Source organism: Ictidomys tridecemlineatus, chromosome 1, assembly GCF_052094955.1.
Source record: "Ictidomys tridecemlineatus isolate mIctTri1 chromosome 1, mIctTri1.hap1, whole genome shotgun sequence".
NCBI classification, from domain to species: domain Eukaryota; kingdom Metazoa; phylum Chordata; class Mammalia; order Rodentia; family Sciuridae; genus Ictidomys; species Ictidomys tridecemlineatus.
The window spans coordinates 61,279,784-61,301,262 of record NC_135477.1 but is presented as its reverse complement, the minus strand read 5'-3'; the positions used below and the strand labels follow the sequence as shown (position 1 = coordinate 61,301,262).

General features: G+C 33.4%; 2 protein-coding genes across 8 annotated transcripts in view; one reads left to right on the top strand and one right to left on the bottom strand.

The window, feature by feature from the left end:
- The window catches only part of Phyhipl (phytanoyl-CoA 2-hydroxylase interacting protein like), a 56,724-nt gene extending 47,211 nt beyond the window's left edge, over positions 1–9,513 (top strand). The window contains exon 5 of the mRNA XM_005334321.4: positions 8,268–9,513. Coding sequence (XP_005334378.1) covers positions 8,268–8,802 — 535 coding nt within the window. The 3' untranslated portion in view covers positions 8,803–9,513. The remainder of the gene's footprint in view (positions 1–8,267) is intronic.
- The window catches only part of Fam13c (family with sequence similarity 13 member C), a 116,637-nt gene continuing 104,472 nt past the window's right edge, over positions 9,315–21,479 (bottom strand). For 6 of the 7 annotated variants that reach the window (XM_021732477.3, XM_005334325.4, XM_040273627.2 and 3 more), the window contains 4 exons: positions 16,539–16,634; positions 15,061–15,260; positions 13,711–13,812; positions 9,315–10,846 (listed from right to left, as the gene is read on the bottom strand). In XM_021732477.3, coding sequence (XP_021588152.1) covers positions 10,723–10,846; positions 13,711–13,812; positions 15,061–15,260; positions 16,539–16,634 — 522 coding nt within the window. In that variant the 3' untranslated portion in view covers positions 9,315–10,722. The remainder of the gene's footprint in view (positions 10,847–13,710; positions 13,813–15,060; positions 15,261–16,538; positions 16,635–21,479) is intronic. The other variant, XM_013362417.4, reaches the window with a different exon arrangement.

Sequence of the window (21,479 nt, the reverse complement as noted above, 5' to 3'; positions counted from 1 at the left end):
TTTTGCTGAGGCTGGCTTTGAACTCTTGATCCTCCTGCCTCAGCCTCCCAAGCTGCCGAAATTACAAGTGTGCTCCATCATGCCCAGATATGGGTGTTAATTTTATATCCTGCTCCTTTGCTGAATTCATTCATTAGTTTTAGAAGTTTTCTGGTGAAAAATTTTGAGTCTTCTAAATAAAGAATCATGTTGTGGGCAAAGAGTGATACTTTGAATTCTTCTTTTTCTGTTTATATCTCTTTAATTTCTTTCTTCTCATTGCTCTGGCTAGAGTTTCAAGGATGATGATGAAAAAAGTGTTGAAAGAGGACATCCTTGTCTTGTTCTAGTTCTTAGAGGGAATGCTTTCAATTTTTTGCCATTTAGAATGATGTTGGCCTTGGGTTTAGCATATGTGACTTTTACAGTAGATTTTCTCGTGTTTAGATCATGAAGCACTGCTACATTTCATCAAATGGTTTTTCTCTGTCTGTTGAGATGATCATATGGCTCTTGTTTTTAAGTCTATTGATGTTATGAATTATGTTTATTGATTTCCATGTGTTGAACAAACCTTGCATCTTTGGGATGAACCCCACTTGATCATGATGGCACTATCTTTTTGATATGTTTTTGTATTCTATTTACCAGAACATTATGGACATGTGAAACTATAGCAGATCTAGTATTCATGTCTTTAGTATCAAGGAAAGAAAGAAGATGGGACTAAAAAGTATGCATTGATGTATCTGGAATATCCCTCAAATATAGCAAACAACCTAAACCTACAGATTCAAACTGAGAAAACCTCAATTTAGATAAATCCAAACAAACCCATGCCAAGACATATCAGAATCACCTGAAAACTGAAGAAAAAGAAAAAAATCTTCAAAGTGGTAAGAGGGGGAAAAAAAGCACCTTATCTGTAGGGAAAAGAATAGTTGGACTGATACCATTACCAGAAACCATTAAAGCCAGAAGTGGCACAGTATTTTCAAGTAACCAAGAATCCTATTTGAAAAAATTCTATAAGAATAATGGGGAATAAAGCCATAGCTAGATGAAGAAAAACTAAGAGAATTTGTTGCCAGCATACCTAACCTAAAGAATGGTAAGAGGGAGTTGCTAAGACAGGAACAAAATAATTAAAGAAGAAATCTTAGAACATCAGAAGAAAGAAAGAACAACAGAGTGAAACATAGGCTCCATGCTGTCACAATGCATGTATTTCTTATGCCTCCTTGTTTTCCTATCCATGAATCTTGGTCTTTTCTTGAATCTTCATTTTTTAATAAGTTCCCTAGGTAGTTTTCAGATGATGGAATTTAAGACCATTCCTATTCTAAGTCATTGGCAGATCCTGAGCATACCTCACTGGCTCACAAATTCTTTAAGAAGCATGGTGATTAGGGAAATCTTTCTTTGCTTCATTGGTAGCTTGAACTTTTCATTTCAAGTCATACTGGTAGGAACAGCAAGAAAAAGACATGCTCAAAGAATTCTGGGGGAAATTTAACAAAACCACCACTCACAAAGGTGGTTGCAGGGTTAAGCAACTAATAAGGCATAATAAAGCAACCAGAAACAATCAGAAGTTAAGACCATTCTTGGAAACAGAATGAGTAGGGAATCAATCCAGCAAGAGTAGTAGTGGACAGAGAGATGTAGTTCTAGAAGAACCTACCAAGCCAGAACCACAAGGCCCCGAAACATGAAGTAAGAGAGACATCGAAGGATTTACCTCCTTACACACCAGATCTTCTTGTATTTCCCATTGGTATAACTGAAATGGAGAGATCAAAGGACAAAGAATTGGATGATAGAGTCTTCAGGCCACAGCGGTAGGTAAGAGAGGTGAAGAATACATCTGGGAATGAGGTAAAATAACCATGAGTGTTGAAAGCAAAATTCAAGGCAGATAAACTTGGTTTGTAAACTGTGCATGGTTAAAAAAAAAAAAGCCAAACAAAATACTTTTATGCCAATATACATGGACAGGGCTCATTTGTTACTTTTTTATTTAGTTGATTTTTAAATTATGCAACTAATACAATTATATAGGCTCTTTAGACAGAAGTATGGAGATTAAATGTGAAAGTCTGTCTTTAGTTTCGTTTTCTCAACTCTTTTCCCCTTAGGTAATCACTTAAACAATGTGTTGGGAATACTCCCAGGGCTTTTGCTATACACTGACATGTGTAAATGGTTAGGGTTCTAATTCTACATAAGTGGACTTATAAATATGGTTTTAGGACTTGCTTCTAAAATGCATATCTTGCCAGGCATGGTAAATTAGCCTGGAATCCCAGCAACTCACAAGGTTAAGGCAGGAAGATTGCAAGTTCAAAGCCAGCCTCAGCAATTAAACAAGGCCCTAAGCAACTCAATGAGACCCTGTCTCTAATAAATAGATAGATAGATAGAAAGATAGATAGATAGATAGATAGGCTGGGGATGTGGTCCAGTGGTTAAACACCCTTGGGTTCTATCTCATCTGATTCAAATGTATGATATGTCAAGATCATTGTATTGTCATGTGTAACTAAGTAAAACAAATAAAAAAAATAAAGGAGATAATTGAGATGATTAATATATACACAGTACTGAATCTTATCTATAAATAGAATATATATCTTACAAAAAAAAGCAGATCTTAACTATTTTAATTCTACCTTGTATTCCATAGTATGGAGGTACCATCAATTGATTTTTTTTCTTTCTGTTACAAACTATAATAAACATCCTTTATTCTTTTTGAAATTCTTTATTGATACTTATTTGTTCATCTTTATGAGGATACATTATGGGAATTAGTTGCATGTGCACAATGTGTAATACTCAAACCAGGGTTATAAGCATTTCCATCTCTTTAACATTAATCATTTGATGTGTTGGGAATTTCATACTTTCCTAGTCATTTGGAAATATAGATTGTTTTAATCAATAGTTACACTACTGTGTCATAGAAAAAATAACAACAACAACTAATTCTTCCTTTCTGTGTTTTGATTTCTCTTGTTGAACTTCTTTGCATTCTTCCTCTCTTCTGCCTTCCTAGTTTCTAATGACCACTATTCCATTACATTCTTTGACAAGATCAAGTTTTAATTTCTCCAAATGAGTGAGAACACATATTTGTTTTCTTGTGTCATACTTCACATAAGACCTCCAGTTTCATCCATGTTGCTACTAATGGTAAAATTTCATTCTTTTTATGGTTTAATAATATTCTGTTATGTGTGTATACAATACTTTCTTTATTCATGCATCCACTGATGGGTATCTAGATTGATACTATATTTTAGGTATTTGTGAATAATGCTGCAATAAGCATGGGAATGATACAGATATAGTCTCCAGATCCTTGGCAAAGGCTCTAAAAATATGTTGGGAAAAAGACAGACTTTTAAACAAATTGTGCTGGAAAAACTAGATATCCATATGTAGAAGAAAGAAACTAGATCCCTAACCCTCACCTTGCACAAAAGTCAATTCAGAATGGATCAAAATGGTAGGAATAAGACTGTAAACTTTGCAACCGCTGGGAAAAAAATGTAGAGTCAACACTCCAACATATAGGTATAGACAATGACTTCCTTAGTAGGACTTCTAAAGCTCAGGAAGTATATGAGAAATTAACAAATGGAATGCCATCAAATTAAACTGTTTATGCGCAGCAAAGGAAATGATTAAGAGCATGAAAAGAGAGCCTATAGAATGGGAGAAACTGCTAGCTACTCTTCTGACACAGGATTAATGTCAAGAATATATAAAGAACTCAAAAACATCAAAAAACAATATAATTTATAAATAGCCAAAGGAACTAAATGAACACTTCTCAAAAGAAGAAATACAAAAGGCCAGAAAATATATGAGAAAATGTTTAACATCTTTTGCAGTTAAGAAAATGAAAATCAAAATGATACTGATTTCATCTCTAGTTACAATGATGATCATCAAGACTACAAATAATAATGAATGCTAGTGAGGATAGGAACAGTGAAAGGAGCATTCATATGCTGTTTGTGAGACTTAAGTTAGTACAACCACTGCAGAAATCAGTATGGAGGTATCTCAAAAGATCAGGAATGAAACTACCATGTGACCCAGGTATACCACTCCTTGGTATTATCCTAAAGAATTAAAAATGAGCATACTATAGTGATATATACATACCTATGGTTATAATAGCATATTTCACACAAAAAAATTGTGGAACAGCCTAGGTGTCTGTCAACAGATGAATGGATAAAGAAAATGTGATTTATATACACAATGGAGCTTTATTCCACCATGAAGAAGAAAATTTAATTTATAGGAAAATGAATAGAACTTGAGAACATTAAGTTAAGTGAAATAAACTAAACTTAGTTAAGGGTCATATGTTTTCTCTCATTTGTGGAAATTAGAGAGAAAAAAAAAGGTGAAAGTGTGTGTATGAAAGGGAATCATCTGAAAACAGAAAGGAAACCAGTAGAGTGGAAGAAGACAACTGTGGAGAGAAAGGGAGAAAGTGAGGTGGTACTGAGAAATTAAATTGCCCAAATTATGTTGTGTGCATATATGAATAGGTAACAATGAATATGTGTGATTTTAATCCACCAATATAAAATATTTTTAAAATATACATGGGCCGAATATGGTGTAGTTCATGCCTGTAATCCCAGTGACTTGACTCGGGAGGCTAAGGCACGCAGATCATAAATTCTCTACCTGCCTGGGCAATTTAGTAAGACACTTTCTCAAAATAAAAAGGGCTAGGGATATAGCTCAGTGATAAAGCACCCCTGCGTTCAATCCCCAGTTCCAAAAGTACGTACGTACATACATACATACATACATACATGGGAGTGTTAAGTATTTTTTGATAGAATGATTTCATCTTCTTTGGCTGTGTCCCCAGAATTGGAATTGCTGGATCATATACCAGTTCTGAGTTTTTTGAGGAATCTGCATACTGTTTTTAGCAATGACTACTAGTTTATATTACCACCAACAGTATATAAGCTTTCTCCTTTCTCTGCACCCTTGTCTGCATTTGTTAGTTTTTGTCTTTTTGACAATAGCCCTTCTTAGTAGGGTGAGATACCACATTGTGGTTTTGATTTGTGTTTACCTGATAATTGGATTGAGTGTTTTTTAAAATATATTCATTGACCATTTGTATGTTTTCTTTTGAGAAGTATCTGTTTAGCTCTTTTGCCATTTTAATTGGATTATTTGGGGGGAGTTTGGTTTTTTGTTGTTGTTGTTGTTCCTTATATATCCTGGATATTAATCCCCTATCATATGAATTGTTCACAAATACTCTCCCATTCTGTAGGTTTTCTCAGTTCTGTTGATTATGTCCTTTGCTGTGCAGAAACTTCTTAAACTTAACATAATCCCATCTACTTTCACTTTTGTTGCCTGTGCTTTTGTGGTTCCTATCTGAAAAACCATTGCCTATACAATGTTTTGAAGTGTTTCCCCTATATTTTCTTATTTCATAGTTTCAGGTTTTACATTTAGGTCTTTGATTAATTTAGAGTTAATTTTGGGGTACAGTGTGAGGAAGGGATCTAGTTTCACTCGTTAGCATGTATATATACAATTTTGTCAGCACCATTTATTGCAAGGCAGTCTTTTCTTTATTATATGTTCTTGGTGCCTTTGTCAAAAGTCAGTTGGCTTTATGAACATGGATTAATTTTTGGGTTCTCTAATGCTGTTCTATTGGTTTATGAATCTTTCTTATGCCAGGATCATTGTTTTTCTACTCTAATATAATAGTATTGTTTTAAAATAAGGTATTGGTGGACTGGGGATATAGCACACAAAGCCCTGGTTCAATCCTCAGCACCACAAATAATAATAATAATAATAATAATAATAATAATAAAATAATAATAATAATATATTGGTGTTTCTCCCTCCAGATTGCTTTGAGTCTTTTGTAGTTCCCTGTGAATTTGAGGATTTTTTCTTCTATTTCTGTGAATAGGCTTTGGTATTTTGACGGAAATTACATTGAAACTACAGATTCCTTTATGATGGTATTAAGATCATTTTGACAATATTATTCTAATCCATGAACACTGTATAATTTTTCCATTTTGTGTCTTCTATAATTTCATTCACAAGGTTTTATAATTTTCATTATAGAGATCATTTACTACATTAAATTTCTAATTTTTTGTAGCTGTTGTGAATATGACTGCTTTCTTAATTTCTTTTTCAGCATTTTCATTATTGGTATAAAAATGTTCATGTTCTATGTTAATTTTTTATCCTGCAACTTTATTGAATCCATTCAAATGTGCTAACAGCTTTTTGATGAAGTATTTAGGTTTTTCTGTGTATAAAATCATGTCATCTACAAACATGTATAATTTAATTTCTTCTTTTCTAATTTGGATGCCCTTTACTTCTCTTGCCTAATTACTCTTCCTAAGATTTCCGCTACTGTATTATAGAGGTGGTAAAAGTGGACACCTTGACTTGTTCCTAATCTCTGAAGAAACACTTTCAGCTTTACCCATTCAGTGATATTGACTGTGGGTTTTTCATATATGCCCTTTAGTATTTTGAGGTATATTCCTTCTTTGCCTTACTTGAGAGTTTTTACTATGAAGAGATGTTAAGTCTTCTCAAATGTTTTTTCATGTTTTCAAATGATCATGTTTTTTTTTCTTCATTCTGTTGTGTTTTATTACGTGTTAATTTGCATGTGTTTAACCATCCTTGCATCCCTGGGATGAATTGCACTTAATCCTGGTATATGATCTGCTTAATGTACTATTGAATTCAGTTTGCTAGTATTTTATTGAGAATTTTTGTATGTATGTTCACAGGGATATGACTCTAGTTTTCTTTTGTATTTTATATTTTGATATCAGGATAATGCTGGCCTTGTAAGGAGTTTGGCAAAGTTCCTTTTGTTTTGAATAGTTTAAGAAGAATTTGAATTAGTTCTTCTTCAGCATTAAAAGGCCCTGGCCATTTTTTAGATGGGAGTTTTGATTACTGCTTCTATCTCATTAGTGATCTTTTTAAATTTTGTTTCTTTTTAACTCAATATTAGTAGATTGTATGTGTTGATGTATTTATTCTTTGCTTCTAGGCTTCCCAGGGGTTTGTTTACATATAATTGTTCTTAGTATTTCTGTAATGTCTCCTTTTCCATCTCTGGTTTTAGTTATTTGGGACTTCTTTTTTTTCTTAGTGTAGTCAAAGGTTTGTCAATTTTGTTTATACTTTTTTTTTAAAAAAAATCTACTTCATTGATCTTTTGGGATTTTTGTTTTTATTTTTTCTTCTGCTCTGATATTATTTATTTCTACTAATTTGGGTTTCATTTGATCTTTTTTAAGTTCTTGAGGTGAACTGTTAGGTTATTAGAGATCTGTTTTTTTTGGTTTTGTGGGGGGTTTTTTGATGTATACATTTATTTCTGTAAGCTTTCCTTTACTGCTTTTGCTATATCCCACATATTTTGATATATTATTTTAATTTTTTTTGTCTTTTAATTTCTATTTTCTCTTTCTACCTCTTGATCATATAAACACACATTATTCAATTTCCATGTATTTGCATACTTTCCATTACTATTATTGATTTATAGTTTTCTTGTCTGAGAAGATACATGATATGAATTCAGATTCTTAAAATTTATTGAGACTTGATTTGTGGCCTTATATATGATTTATCCTGGAGAATATTCCATGTACTGATAAGAATGTGTATTCTGCTGCACTTGGATGAAATTTCTGTAACTGTTAGGTTGATTGGTTCTGTACTATGGTTCATTTCAAATGTTTGGTTTTTGACTTCCTGTCATATCTGTCCACTGTAGAAAGTAGGGTATTGAAGTCCCCATCTATTACTGAGTTAGAATCTGTCTTTCCCTTTGGATCTAATATTTGCTTTATATATTTGAGTCATCCCATATGGGGTACATGTATTTTTACAATTTTCTTCTTATCAAAGTGATTGTTTTTTCATTATATAATGACCTCCTTTGACATTTTTTAATTTAAAGTCTTTATATGAGAATAGCTATTCTTGTTTGCTTTTGGTTTCCTTTTTTTTTCTGTCAAGGAAATTTATTGTGTCAAATATCTCCAAGTTTGTAGTAGATCATCCTTAGTTTGGTTCAAGGATAGAAAAAGATGCATTCTCTTGGTCTAATAGTAGTATAAGCAATCAGGCCTTTGGCCATAAAAGACTTATACCTGGATCATTGATATGTATAAATCAATAAGTTTACCACTATTATACTAAAATTACCATTTCTTTTTTTCTTCCAGAGAACACCATGGGAATGCTATGCAGCCCTCTGTCAAGGATAACAGTGGTAGCCATGGCTCTCCTATCAGTGGAAAATTAGAAGGCATCTTCTTCAGCTGCAGCACTGAATTCAATACTGGGAAGCCACCCCAGGATTCACCTTATGGAAGATACAGGTTTGAGATTGCAGCGGAAAAACTTTTTAACCCCAACACTAACCTATACTTTGGGGACTTCTACTGTATGTACACTGCTTATCATTATGTGATTCTTGTTATTGCCCCTGTGGGATCACCAGGAGATGAATTTTGTAAGCTGCGCCTTCCGCAACTCAATTCCAAGGATAATAAATTTTTGACCTGTACAGAAGAAGATGGGGTGCTGGTTTACCACCACGCCCAGGATGTCATTTTAGAAGTCATTTTTACTGACCCTGTGGATCTTTCTCTGGGCACCGTGGCAGAAATCACTGGTCATCAGCTCATGAGTTTGTCTACTGCAAATGCAAAGAAAGATCCGAGCTGCAAAACCTGTAATATCAGTGTTGGACGTTAATGCCCACTTTTCTTATTCTTACTCAGCCCTTTTTCTTCCCTTAGGACCATTCTCTGTTATCCATTTTTATCATCAGATGTTTTCCACTGAAGCATGCACATGCCGCTATCACCAAAAGTAAACTACCACTTTTCAAATTTCATTCAGAGCTGTTTTAGTGTTTCCTATTCCCCACCTTTCCCACTACTTTCAATGATGTTTTCCTTCTGACACTTTGCCTAGATGCTGCAATGTTTTTATTTTTACTTTATGCCAAACATAACAAAACAATTATAGACCGCTTTAGCAAAATACAAAATAATGGCTTATAAATGGTGTTTAAATGTGCATTCATTTTAATCTACTGAACAAATATTGGGATAACTCCAAACAGCATGAAAGGGTGTAATTGCAGCATGAGTTAAATCTTGAAGCCTAGAATTGTCAGCACTTCCAACTTGTTGTTTGACAGTGTTATTTATGTTATTTATATTAGCTAACAGGAAACAACTACTGTGTTTCAACATAATAAATATAATAGAAAAATATTTTATTTGTATTGTTGTATAAAATATTTACAATCATATAGAATATATAGTTACATTTTAATAGCAATTGTATACATGTCACGAAACCATTTCCCTTATCAAAGATGTAATTTGTAAACCTCAAATAGTTGTGTATTTGTCCTGTTACAAGTAGATGACTTCAATTAAACAAATTTATGAAGGACATTATTCTCATTCATAAAAGTTATGAAATATACAGAGAAAATGAGCCTCTGAAATAGTTTGCTTCTGAAACCATCAATATTCTCATCCAAACTATATGAAAATGTGAATTTCTTCATGCTTAAACAATACATAAAATAGAAATGATTGGTACATGAGAGGAAAAATGTCAACCTTTTACTTGTTTTTATAAAAAAGCAATTTAGTACAAAATAACAAAACAATATACACTGATGTTGATGAAGCAAATAAAATATTCTGGTTTCTTTGCCAAGGTGTTATAACAATTTCCAAACCTTCTGTTTTTATATAGAATGAATCACTACAGTGCATGAGAAAATTTTTTCACATTACAAAGTATATACCTTGGAACATTAAGAAAAATGCATATTCCCAATGGAAAAATAGTTATATAACTTTTAGTTATTGTAAACAAAAGATTAGCAATAATACTATGATCACATTAGATTATATACTGCAGACACATCTATCCAAAATACCTATTTTAAAATTTTAATAATATAAACATCTGTCAGTTATAGACAAAAGATAATTCACAAAGTACATGCTATCAGAATGAACTTTGGTAACCAGAAATGTAAAATTCAAATAACATAAAATAATGTGCTATTTTTATATAGAAATAAAAAAATTAGCAGTGACACACTCTAGTATATTCTAGGATATTGAAAGCCTAACATACTTAAGGGACAAGGTAGTCAATGTTGTATCACTTAAAAGCTGATTAGAAATTTCAAATAAATTATTTTTTGTACTAGCTGTCTTTCACAAAAAGCAGAATTTGTTTTCCTCATGGGAAAAACAAAACAAACATGCTTTTTTCCATACATCAATATAAACAATCTTTGGACAGTAATAAATTTTCCCTATCAAATGTGGCCCAACTATACTATTTGGATTTGACAAAATATTGGATGCATTTTGAAATAATTATATAGACTGAGTTTTCTTCTTGGAATGGAGGAGGCTCAATTTTTCCCCCTCAGTTAGATGGTTACCTGTTGCATGTTTCCCCCATTTAAATCCCTTCTCATATATAATTACACTTATTATCCCATCTTAAAAATAGCTAATACTACAGCTAAAGTGCTTCCATTTTCAGTATATCAAAACTACTTAGCAAGAGTGGTAGAGAGAAATACACTTGACCTTATCTTGGGTGAAAGTGATCATAGACATTTCCTGAACCTTAAATAGTTTTGGCCACATCTTGCTTGCTGATAAGGACCTCTAGTAATCTCAGTTTGGCTTTTATGTGCTTGTATTCATAGTACTCGTCTGCCATTGGTATCCTATCTTCTTTTTGTGGACTTCTGCAAAACAGAAAAGATGATCTATTTGTTTACAGTGAACCAAGTCATTACATATACTTTTTTTAAGAGAATTTTTTAAATATTTATTTTTTAGTTTTCGGTGGACACATCATCTTCATCTTATTTGTATGTGGTGCTGAGGATCAAACCCAGCGCCTCTCGCATGCTAGGCGAGCACGCTACCGCTTAAGCCATATCCCCAGCCCCCATTACATATACTTTTATAATTCATACATGAAAGTACAAGGTAGCAGCTTCCGCTTGGTTTTTGCATAGTAGTCTTTACCCATTCTTCAGCTTCACTTACTCTTCCATGTTTATAAATAATTCCCTTGGAGGATTTGAATGTCAGTTATTCTATCTAGTGTTTAGTTGTATAACAATAGGGTAAGTGAAAATTCTGAGGAAAAACAAAGGCTAGTCCTTTCCTAGTTGTCCCCCCACTATTTGCCAAAGGCTAATGCCTATGCAGAATGTTCAGTCTTAAAGTTATTAAAATTGTCAACCTGAAAACCCTAGAGAAATCTGATCACAAATAGTTCATAAATTTGTGGTGACAAGAAAATACACCCCCAATGGTTACAAACTTGAAACATCTCCCAAGTTTTCTTATAACGCCCGTCTCTGCTAATGTGTAGTAGAATCACTAAGCTGTTCATTGAGTGAAGTAATTTATCTGTCCAAATTGAATTTGTTCTCTTCACACTAATTCTACTGGGATATGTAACAATGCATAAATTTTTATACATATGTAATATACTATTACTGAGAACTTTTATGGCGCCATAAAACTTTTAGTCATCATTTGCATTGTTATTTTACTTTATGGATGGTTAGGCCTTCCCAATAAAATACTGTAGGAAAACAAAATTACAGTTCATATTTCTTAGACATTCAACTGTTTTGATTTTAATTGTAATAAATTACCACTTGTATATTTAGATGAAATGCTGTCACCACAAGGGGGCATGCAACTTCATAACCAAATATAGGTATATCGGAAGTGGGTTTAGGACTCCAAGATACAATAGAATGCTGTATGTAAAACACAAAAAATTAAACTTCCAGTATGTCAAAGGGCATGCGGTATAGCACTGTAAATCCACTAGGGCAGGACTACCAAGACCTTGGGAATTTTCTGACTCTTCAAATTAGAATACTGGGTTCAAACAGGTAAAAATGTAAATTTATTTTAGGAATTCAAAGTTATGAAAAGAATGTATGAACATCTTAAAGTGAACCCACTTTATAACTGTTTATAGACTATTTAGTCATGCAGTGACTATTTGTATTTAGGTTACAAAAACATCTTCCTTGATAATTCCCCAAATGAAAAATTCACACAGGATGCCTTTAAAAAGACATAGATCAAAGTTTTTAATACAAGTCACCTGCATTTGCAAAGCATAATAGAGAAGACAGCCCAGACAAAGTCACTATTCCAAGAAATGTTTTGAAGGGAAAGTTGCATGAATGTTTTATAGAAGAAAACAAATCATCTAAATTTAACACATAACATTTCTCAAATAGTTAACAAAAGCAGAAAAATAAGTTAGACTTGTAGCAATTCACTGGCAAGAACGATTTCAGATGAAACACTTGAGTGAATTACGCATATATTCTGAATGCAAAAAGTTTCTCACTTAATAGGTCCACTCCTAGTGAATAGCTCTCTGATGAACTGAAATGGAAAAGCTGACAAGAACTAAAGGTAAGTAGACCAAGCTTTAATGTTTCAAGGTGTGTTTGGAAAATAGTCCCTTCATCAGGGAAACTCCCAGGCTGCTGAATCTGAAAACAGTTCAGAAAAAACAAATACCTAGATGGGGAGGAATACCAAGGAAATAATGTATCACTGACTATAATGCTTATGGTCTAAACCCCCCCCCCCCAAATACTTAAATCTCTCTCTCTCTCATTTAATAACTTTTTGCTTTTGGGACAGTTATGCTCTTATGACATTTGTAACTTCTTAAATGATCTCAGGAGTCAAATCATTTCAGCTTATAAAAGTAGAAGCTGAGGCTCTCAGATTAGCTATGTGATTTGTCCCCATCTCTTCCAGAAGTAGAGCAGTAACATCTCCTGATTACATATATGTAATTTTGTTGGTGATAAACTAAAAATTAAGAGACACTAATGAAATGTATAAGATGACTTAGGTTGAGACATAAAAATAGAGGATAGGTAGAGGAGATAGCTAATTATTAAGGGATAGAAAGACTGGATATGATCTTTTGACCAATCCTTGAAACAATAATCAGGGGGCACATCCTGGAGTTTAAAGAAGATATTTAAAGTAAAGAAAGAATTGTTATTAAATAAGTAGAGCTTTTAGAACCAAGAACAAAGAAGTTATATGAGCTGAAAAATCAAGTAGGTGTTTTTAAAAGTTAAATTTAAGTTCAATATAGTAAGGTTATGCCAAGTTAGAGATTTATTTTTTTAGAGTTCATTTTTTTTTGTATCAGGGATTAAACCTATGGGTGCTCAACCACTAAGACACATCCCCAACCTTGTTTTATATTTTTACTTAGAAACAGGATTTTTCTAAGTTGTTGAGGCTGGTTTTGAACTTGCAATCCTCCTGCCTCAGCCTCACAAGCTGTTGGGATTATAAGCATGTGCCACTGCACATTGTTAATTTCTTAAAGCTTGTTGTCATACTTGAAAGCTACAGTTTCCCATAAAACATACCTAATAACAGCCCTATTGGAATGTTAAATTAGAAAAATTCCAAGTCTAAGTTGGTATGGAAGTTATTTATATTTTGTATAGTTTCACTGGTCTGCAAAACATTATAGCTTATTTTGAACAACAGTTATCTGGGAAAATGTAACTTTAAAAAATCTGCCCATACTTACCTTCCTGTTTGTTTAAAAAACTGTTCTTCAAATTCTCTTAGGGCTTTTCGCAATCTCTTCTTGTCAGCCCTAGTTTCTCGAAGATGATCAAGAAGTACAGGCCTGTATCAGGTAAAATATATATTTGCCACTAATGAGCACTGACATAATTGAGATATCATGGGCAGACTTATCTGTTCAGCAAAAATAAATATATTATGACTGAAAAGTGTTTGAATCATAAGAGTCTCTTGAGTAAGTATGGCACTAACTATAGGGCAACCCAAAAGCATGGGAAATTACCTAATTGAAATATGGGAAAGGAGAAAAGGCAGAAAAAGAGGCAAGTGGATTGAGTCCATTGTAAGAAATGGTGAAATCAATGGTGATGTGTGATGAGGGCATGGAATAGACAGTTTGAAGGAATAGTCATCTGCAGTTGGATGATAGACTGAACAAAAGACAAAGGAGGAAATGATCTTAAAGAAAATTCTTTCCTTAATCTGGAGTGTGGTTAGGATGATAAAACCCTTTGGAATGAAACTAAGACCCAGAAGAAAGCTGTAGTTCCATGGCAAGTTTTTCTTTTATTCTAGAACTTATATATGGTTTCAGAGAATCTGGAGATTCTGGAATTATATGTGGGCATTTTCTTTAAAAACAATCACATACACAAAAGATTTTTCTACTTCCAAACAAATTAAAACTTCATTTTTTATTTTGGTTCTTGGTCTTACCTCATCCTAATTTGCATATAGAAACTCACCAAGCTATATAATGTGTTTAAGAAAATCTCATAATCTGGACTGTAATGTATAAATGAAAGAAGGACAAATGATCAAGAAAATGCCAGCTACTAAAAGTAATGATAATATTAATGAAAATACAAATAGCTCCTGACTGAAGATCCATTAGGAGACAAAGAACAACTTATTTACTTAAAGCTAGGGGATTCCTACATTTAGATGAGATGGATTTTCCAGTAATAAGCTAGAATATAGACTTTGATATTTGTTGCCCCAAACAGGATCTTAACTCCTTTGGGTCCAGCATCTTCAAAGGCCAGCTCTGATTCACACACAGCCAAGGGTTACACTGTTGCCAGAAGCCTGCTAAATAGAGGCCTGATTAAAGCAAATTGAATATTAACATTTATGGCATCTTCAGAACTTTACTGAGAGCTGTGGTTCCTCATAACTTTGGTCTTCTAGATTTTCCAATTAAGAGGACAATCAGATTAGGCTTTTAGGGCTACTCTCTGCAGGACAGTTCCTTTTAGAGAGACCTAATAGTCATTATAAACTTTCTAAGCATGAATAAGGTACCTCAAACCAGAAGTTTAAAGACTCTGTACTTAGGATTCATACTCACATGGTTGCTTCATGTAAATTGGACATGGAGAGGGCTGGTTGTTTTACTTCCTTCTTTTCATCAGGTGGCAGGGCCCTAATAGGCTCAGTTTCATTAGAATAGGTGAGGGGGTCACTGACAGGAAGGCAAGATGCTGGATCTGGTAAAGAATGTTGTTGGCTTCCCTGTGGACAATCTTCATCAGAGTCTTCTTCTTCCTGCTTGTCATAGGCAAAGTTAAATGAAGAAAGTCACAAAATGCTGCCTCTTGAGAATGCAAAAATGGGAAGGGGAACCACAAATAGACACCATGAAAACCCATAGGTGACCCATGTGCTCACTGAGAACTGGAATTGGAAGCAAACAAGAACTTTCTCATTTGCATTAGAAACCTGGAAAAGTTAAAGAGCAAAAAGGCATGCATGCTAAGCTAAAACACTTACCAAGTTCATTCGTATTTCCTTGGCCAGAGAAGTCACAGATAGGATGTGACCCAGTCTGGACTGTACTGTACTGCCAAATAGTTCCTCCCTTTTACCTATACCTGGGCTCCAGCTTCACACCAGTGAGAGGAGTTAGGATGAAATGGTCTACAGACACTTTGCCATTCAGAAATATTCCAAGTCAGGGCCCAGTGTGGGTCAGATACAAAGGACACTTAAAAAATTGATGAATTCAAAGAAGAGCCCTTTGAAGACCAAAGTAAAGTGGGTTTCCTCCTTAACATATTCTGATAACTATCACAACCAAATGATTTTCTTGTAGAGAAATCTGAAAATTCCACTTTAAAGTTTTCCCATTGAGGAAACATAACTTAAAGACTATAAATTATTATTTTCTTATTTTCTTTGTAAATGTACTCAAGTATACTAAAATTTATATTTGTAAACACTTAATCTTTTTTATACTGACATCTTGACCAAGTGGCTATTTTGATATTAATGAAGTAGGATTTGTAGTGCTTTTCTAGTTTTGTATTCCCGTATATCATTCTTTATTAAACCTAGTCAATTGTCAGTACTCCTATTTTCTATTAAAGTAAATATACTCAGATAGTGTAGTCAAATTGTACAATAACAAATGTTGCACTGTATGAAGGAATATACTGTCAATTTTCTTATTAAAGGAGAAAAATTAACCAATACATGCAAAATAGAGAGGCTCTGGTTTGTCTAGCTGTATTATAAATGAGATTATGCCAAACTGAAATTTATCATTTTTTTCTCTTCATCCAAAGTAATGAAAGCAGACATTAGAACTGGATTCAAATATATAAGTGTTATATATTCCTGCTGCATAATATCTCTATTAGTCATAATATTGAGTCTAGAGAAGATGACATTCCTGTTTTTGAAGTAACAGCAATGGTGTCAGTGGTGTATATGGTCAAGAGGACTGCTTCACAATTCTAATAGTGCTAGCTATGACAGTGCCAACTAAACATCAATACAGTAGAGCACCAGTACAAGTTTTCAGTTAATATAGTTATCCTGACTTACAATTGTTGGAATAAGGGAAGGCGTTGACAAGATTTGCTTGATAATTCTGTATCGATCATAAAGAGGCTTTATGAGGTTCTTGTCTTGCTTAGTTACCTGAAAAACAAAATTATTTTTCCTTTTTCATGCAAGATTAAAAACATGTCAATTTTCTTGACCAAAAATAAAAGTCTCGAAGCCTCAAAGTAAAAGATTTTATTTCTGAAATACAATACTAATTAGAAAAGGGGAAGTTATAAAATACTGTATGTAGTAAGAGGTCAATTTTTTCTAGGAAAGGTCTCTTAAAGAATAGGTCTAAGTCTAGAAAGATGGTTTTTAAAAGCTTTCTGAAAGTGTCTGCAAAGCATAAATAGTATGAAACTTCTTTAAGAACTTAATCACTTTTTTAAAGAATAAATAATACATTAATTTTTTTCTTCTGAAATATCTATTTAATCTGGACTTTAATGATTATATCACAAACATGAACTGTATGAAGGTCTTCCTCATGATTATATACTAGCTTACTGGTTAGCTCTGATACTAAACTAAGTTATTTTGAACAAAACAATTTACTTCCTTGAACTCTGTTTCCTACCTACACAACAAAGAGGTTACAGATACAAAGTCTCTTCTAGACCAGTCTGAAAATAGTGAAGTATTCTCAATTGATTATCCAAAGTTACTTTCAACTAAGAAATTCCATAGTTTCTTGGTATTCTAATGGATTCTTGTACCCATCTACATCTGACTCATCCCTAGGCACTACTGTCCACAAGTCACATTGTATATAAAATTTTAAATAGGTATCATTTTTTTCTGTCTACTTCACTCCTTTATTTGCCTTGATTTTTCTCCTTTGTATCCTCATTTACTTACTACATGTCCACTATACACAGCCTCCTTTTCATTCTATGCCATTGGTTTGCACCAGCAGGTAGTGAAAAGGGAGTGATAGAAATAGCTCAAAGTATAAGCATTCAGATATCTTTTAATCAAAGTACACATGACAGACTGCCAAACAGCAGTCTTGTAGAGCTTTGAAAGAGACTCTTGAGGGAAAAGAAAATGGCTTAACCATGAGTTAAGCTTCCCAGTTAGAATACTGTCTGCCCATTCAAATTACAAACCATTCTAGCCCATATTAATCTTCTTTTCTTTGAACTTCTCTATCTTAACTGTTTCCTTAACTGTTTTCTGTTTCAGGCTTATCTCCCCAAATCAAAGTTTCTCGGGGGGCCTAGATCACATCACATAATTCTTTTAAGTTCTCTCAGTACCTGAAACAACACAGCCCCTACTACCATACTGTCAACATAAGTTTAAAATTAGATTCCTTTTTGTATATAGAGTTCTTTTTCATATATATTTCACAAGTTATAACCTAACTTCTTGCATTTTTCTTTATTTTTCAGTAGAAAGAGAGATCACCTCTCTGTATAAGCCTCTTAAGCATGGGTTAAATAACTCCTAAAGGCTTTAATTTTCTAGCCCAGTCCCTCCATAAACATTTTCTTAGTGATAACACACCTTTCCATGAAAAAAAGAAAGTCTACCAAACTGCACTCCATGGTATTTTAAGAGGTGACAGAGGAGGAAAAAAATCTCAATCTTTAAGTTCAAAAAATATTGAAATAATGCTTTTAGCTATCTCATTTGGGATTTTATATATATATATATATATTTTCTATAGAAAACACTTAAGAAAATTATGTATCTATTATTGGCTTCTCTTTTGAAATTTGATTTTTGTGATTTTAGGCTTAGTATATTACCCATTCTAAAAAAGCTAAAATTGATCCTAAATGCAACAAGAGTCACCAAAAAGTTAGAATGATAAATGCCATTTGAAAAAAATTAAAGGTTAAAACTAGAGTAACACATACAATGTATGTACTCACCTTTTACTCTAATAACTCCATAAGTTTACTTTTAGGATCATTACTGAAATAATCCCCAAAGAGAAACATGAGGGTTCAGTGACCAGCTCAGATGTCTTTCTTAGACAAAGAGAAATCTTGGCAGGACTTGATTCATAAAGCTAAAGAGTAAATTTTCTATCATTCACTGTTCAGAGAGGAGAATGTCAGTTTTCCTTCTGACTTTTAAGATAAAGCTCCTTTATGAGGATTATTAGGAATTATTTTGTTTATAAATTCCTATGGTTTTCTGAATAAGAATACCTGGCATCAGTTCCATGGGAAGGAAGGAAAATAAGTACACTAGTAAATGTACTAGAATTATGGCAGATATGTTTCCAACTTTCTGATCAGGACCCAGCAAGAAATATCTGGGCTGACCACTAAATAGTGTTTCCCTCTAGGAAAGCCATCTCGATTTTAGGCTATTCTACCAGTCTTTGATAACTGAATTATCTACTGCAATAGGAGGCTAGGAGCTTTTGTAAGGCAAAGTTGTTGAGCTATCAACAAAATAGATCATATTAAGTTTATACAAGTTCTTTCTTCAGTCTCCTCTTAATTTTAACCCTTCTACTATAAAAATGTAGGAAGTAAGTATAATTATCCTTTGTGGTTTATCTGCTTATACTTACCTTGAAAATAACACATCCATTTGTACTCTGGATAACTCTATTTGGCCGTTTTAGATTACTCAACATGGTTTCCTCCATTCACATAACAAAAATTAAAAGTTAGATACATCTTACATACTATAGGGAGCTAGCAATGTATAGAATTAGGAAGGAAGTAGAATTATTAATTTCTGGTGTACTACAATGCCCTGTGTGCAGAAGTGAAATTTTTAAAAAATATCCATAGCTAAAAAAAAAGAAGGAAATTACTCATTAGCTGATATCTGAATCAAGACGGCAATACTGTAGGAATTATCAGCATCAGCGGGTGCTCTGACTCTAGTCATATAAAATAATACAAAAAATTGAGAAAAAGAATTAAAGTGTTTCCAGAAAAGAAATCATTCTTCATTTTAAAATTTTTAATATTTAATGTAATTTTAGCAATCAGGCAAGGAAGGATCCCAGATGAAAGACATCTGGCATTTTGAGTTTGAAGAAATGGAACCTAATGAGATGATGTGAAATGTTGCTGAGTTTATTGAGGAAACAGAAATAAGAATGGCTGCTTTGGAAATATATAATATTGCCTTAGAGACATGCTTGTAGCCTCTGGACTCACCCTGAGGACTCATCTTACAGCTGACTAGCCACAACATGGTATACTGTGTCTTGCTCTCTCAGGAATAATACTGAGTATGTAAGTTTACATAGTTAACTTTAGATTCTCTAGCTAGAGGCCTCAAACTTTCACTTACTATAGGGCTACTATATTTATTTGAAGGGGCTTCTAACAATATATTTATTTAGAGTAATAGAAATAACTGCCATTTATATAAGGATAACTCCTGAAGCACTCAGAGATTTTTGTTTAATCTTCAGAATTCATTTGCATGTGCCTATTTGACTTAGATGCCTCAGAAGGATGAATCACCATCTCATTTTGCTTAGTACTGAGACATTTCCCAGGATGGTTGGTTATTCTATTCTTGAATGATCTTAAGTTTAATGTGTCCTATACAGAATCCTTTAAGTTTTCATCCCCAATCCAAAATCTGTTCCATAGTTTTCTTTTTTATACCTTTATTTTTATTTATTTATTTTCATGTGTCACTGAGGATTGAACCCAGGATTTCACGCATGGGAAGCACTCCACTGACTCCAGCCCTGTTCCTTAGTTTTCTCATGCCAGTAAATGGACTCATCACCATTCAGGATCCATCCTTTCCTCCTCTTTCTCTTATCCAATGCTTTATCAAGTTCTTTTTGTTTCCAACCAAAATATACTTTGAATATGTTCACTTCTGTCCATCTCCAGTGCCACTATGCTAATGAAGCCATTAATTCCATCTTCCCATTTTCACTTTTCCCCCATGATTCAGCCAGCAATCAGAAAGATCTCTTAAATATGATTCATCTCACATCACTTTTCTGCTTATGATCATTTGGCAAATTAATTCTTTTCATAGCCTAAAAGATTCTGTTTGATGGGTTCCCATCTACCTTTTTGATCTCATCTCATGCCTCTCATCTCACTCCATCCTGTGTTCTAGCCCTCAGACCTGTGAATTCCAAGAATACAAGAAGCTCTTCCTTCCTTAAGAACTTTATACTTCCAATTTTTTCAAGAATATTATTCATCCCCTCTTGGCCTAAAAATGTCATGTTCTTAGCCTTCCTAATCACCCTAGCAGAAGAAGAAACCATACCCATTATTTTCTATCATTTCACTTGTTTAATTTCATGCACAGTACTTACCAAACTCCTTATTGATTTTGTTCATATCTTGTATACCACTTATATATAATTCTTAAACTTGAACTCCAAGAGGGCAGCAAACCCCACTATGACTTCCCTTATTTTTTATACCTAGCATCTTTTTGCAAATGAATGGTTGTGTACCAGTCACAAGGCATTTCTTTTATTGTCACAATAATTATATCAGTGTTATCTGTATTTTGCATATGAGGAAGTTAAATCTCAGAATTAGTTCACTTGCTAAGTGAACATGATTAGCAAGTGGTTAGTTAAGCACTAAAACCTAGTCTAGTATTCTATACCAACCCAACACTACCCTCACTGCCCTAATTGAGTAGAATTTAGAATTAGGATTTAGGTATTGACCAAAATGCTGTTGTAAATATGGTCAAGGTAACTATGAAATATAGGAGAGATCCCTAGAAAATCATAGATTTATCTGGGTGGGTGTGTTTGTATACACAGATATTATCCATAGATATTATTACAAAAGTCTGGCATCATTGATGGGAGATGGAATAGATTGGCTACACAAATGAAAAACTATTCACTACTCACAACATATCTTTAGACTTAAAACAACAACAGTGTATTTCATGAAGATGGAAGTGACCACAGCTCAATTTCTATTTGTAGATCACAAAGTTCCAATGTAAAGGACTAACCCA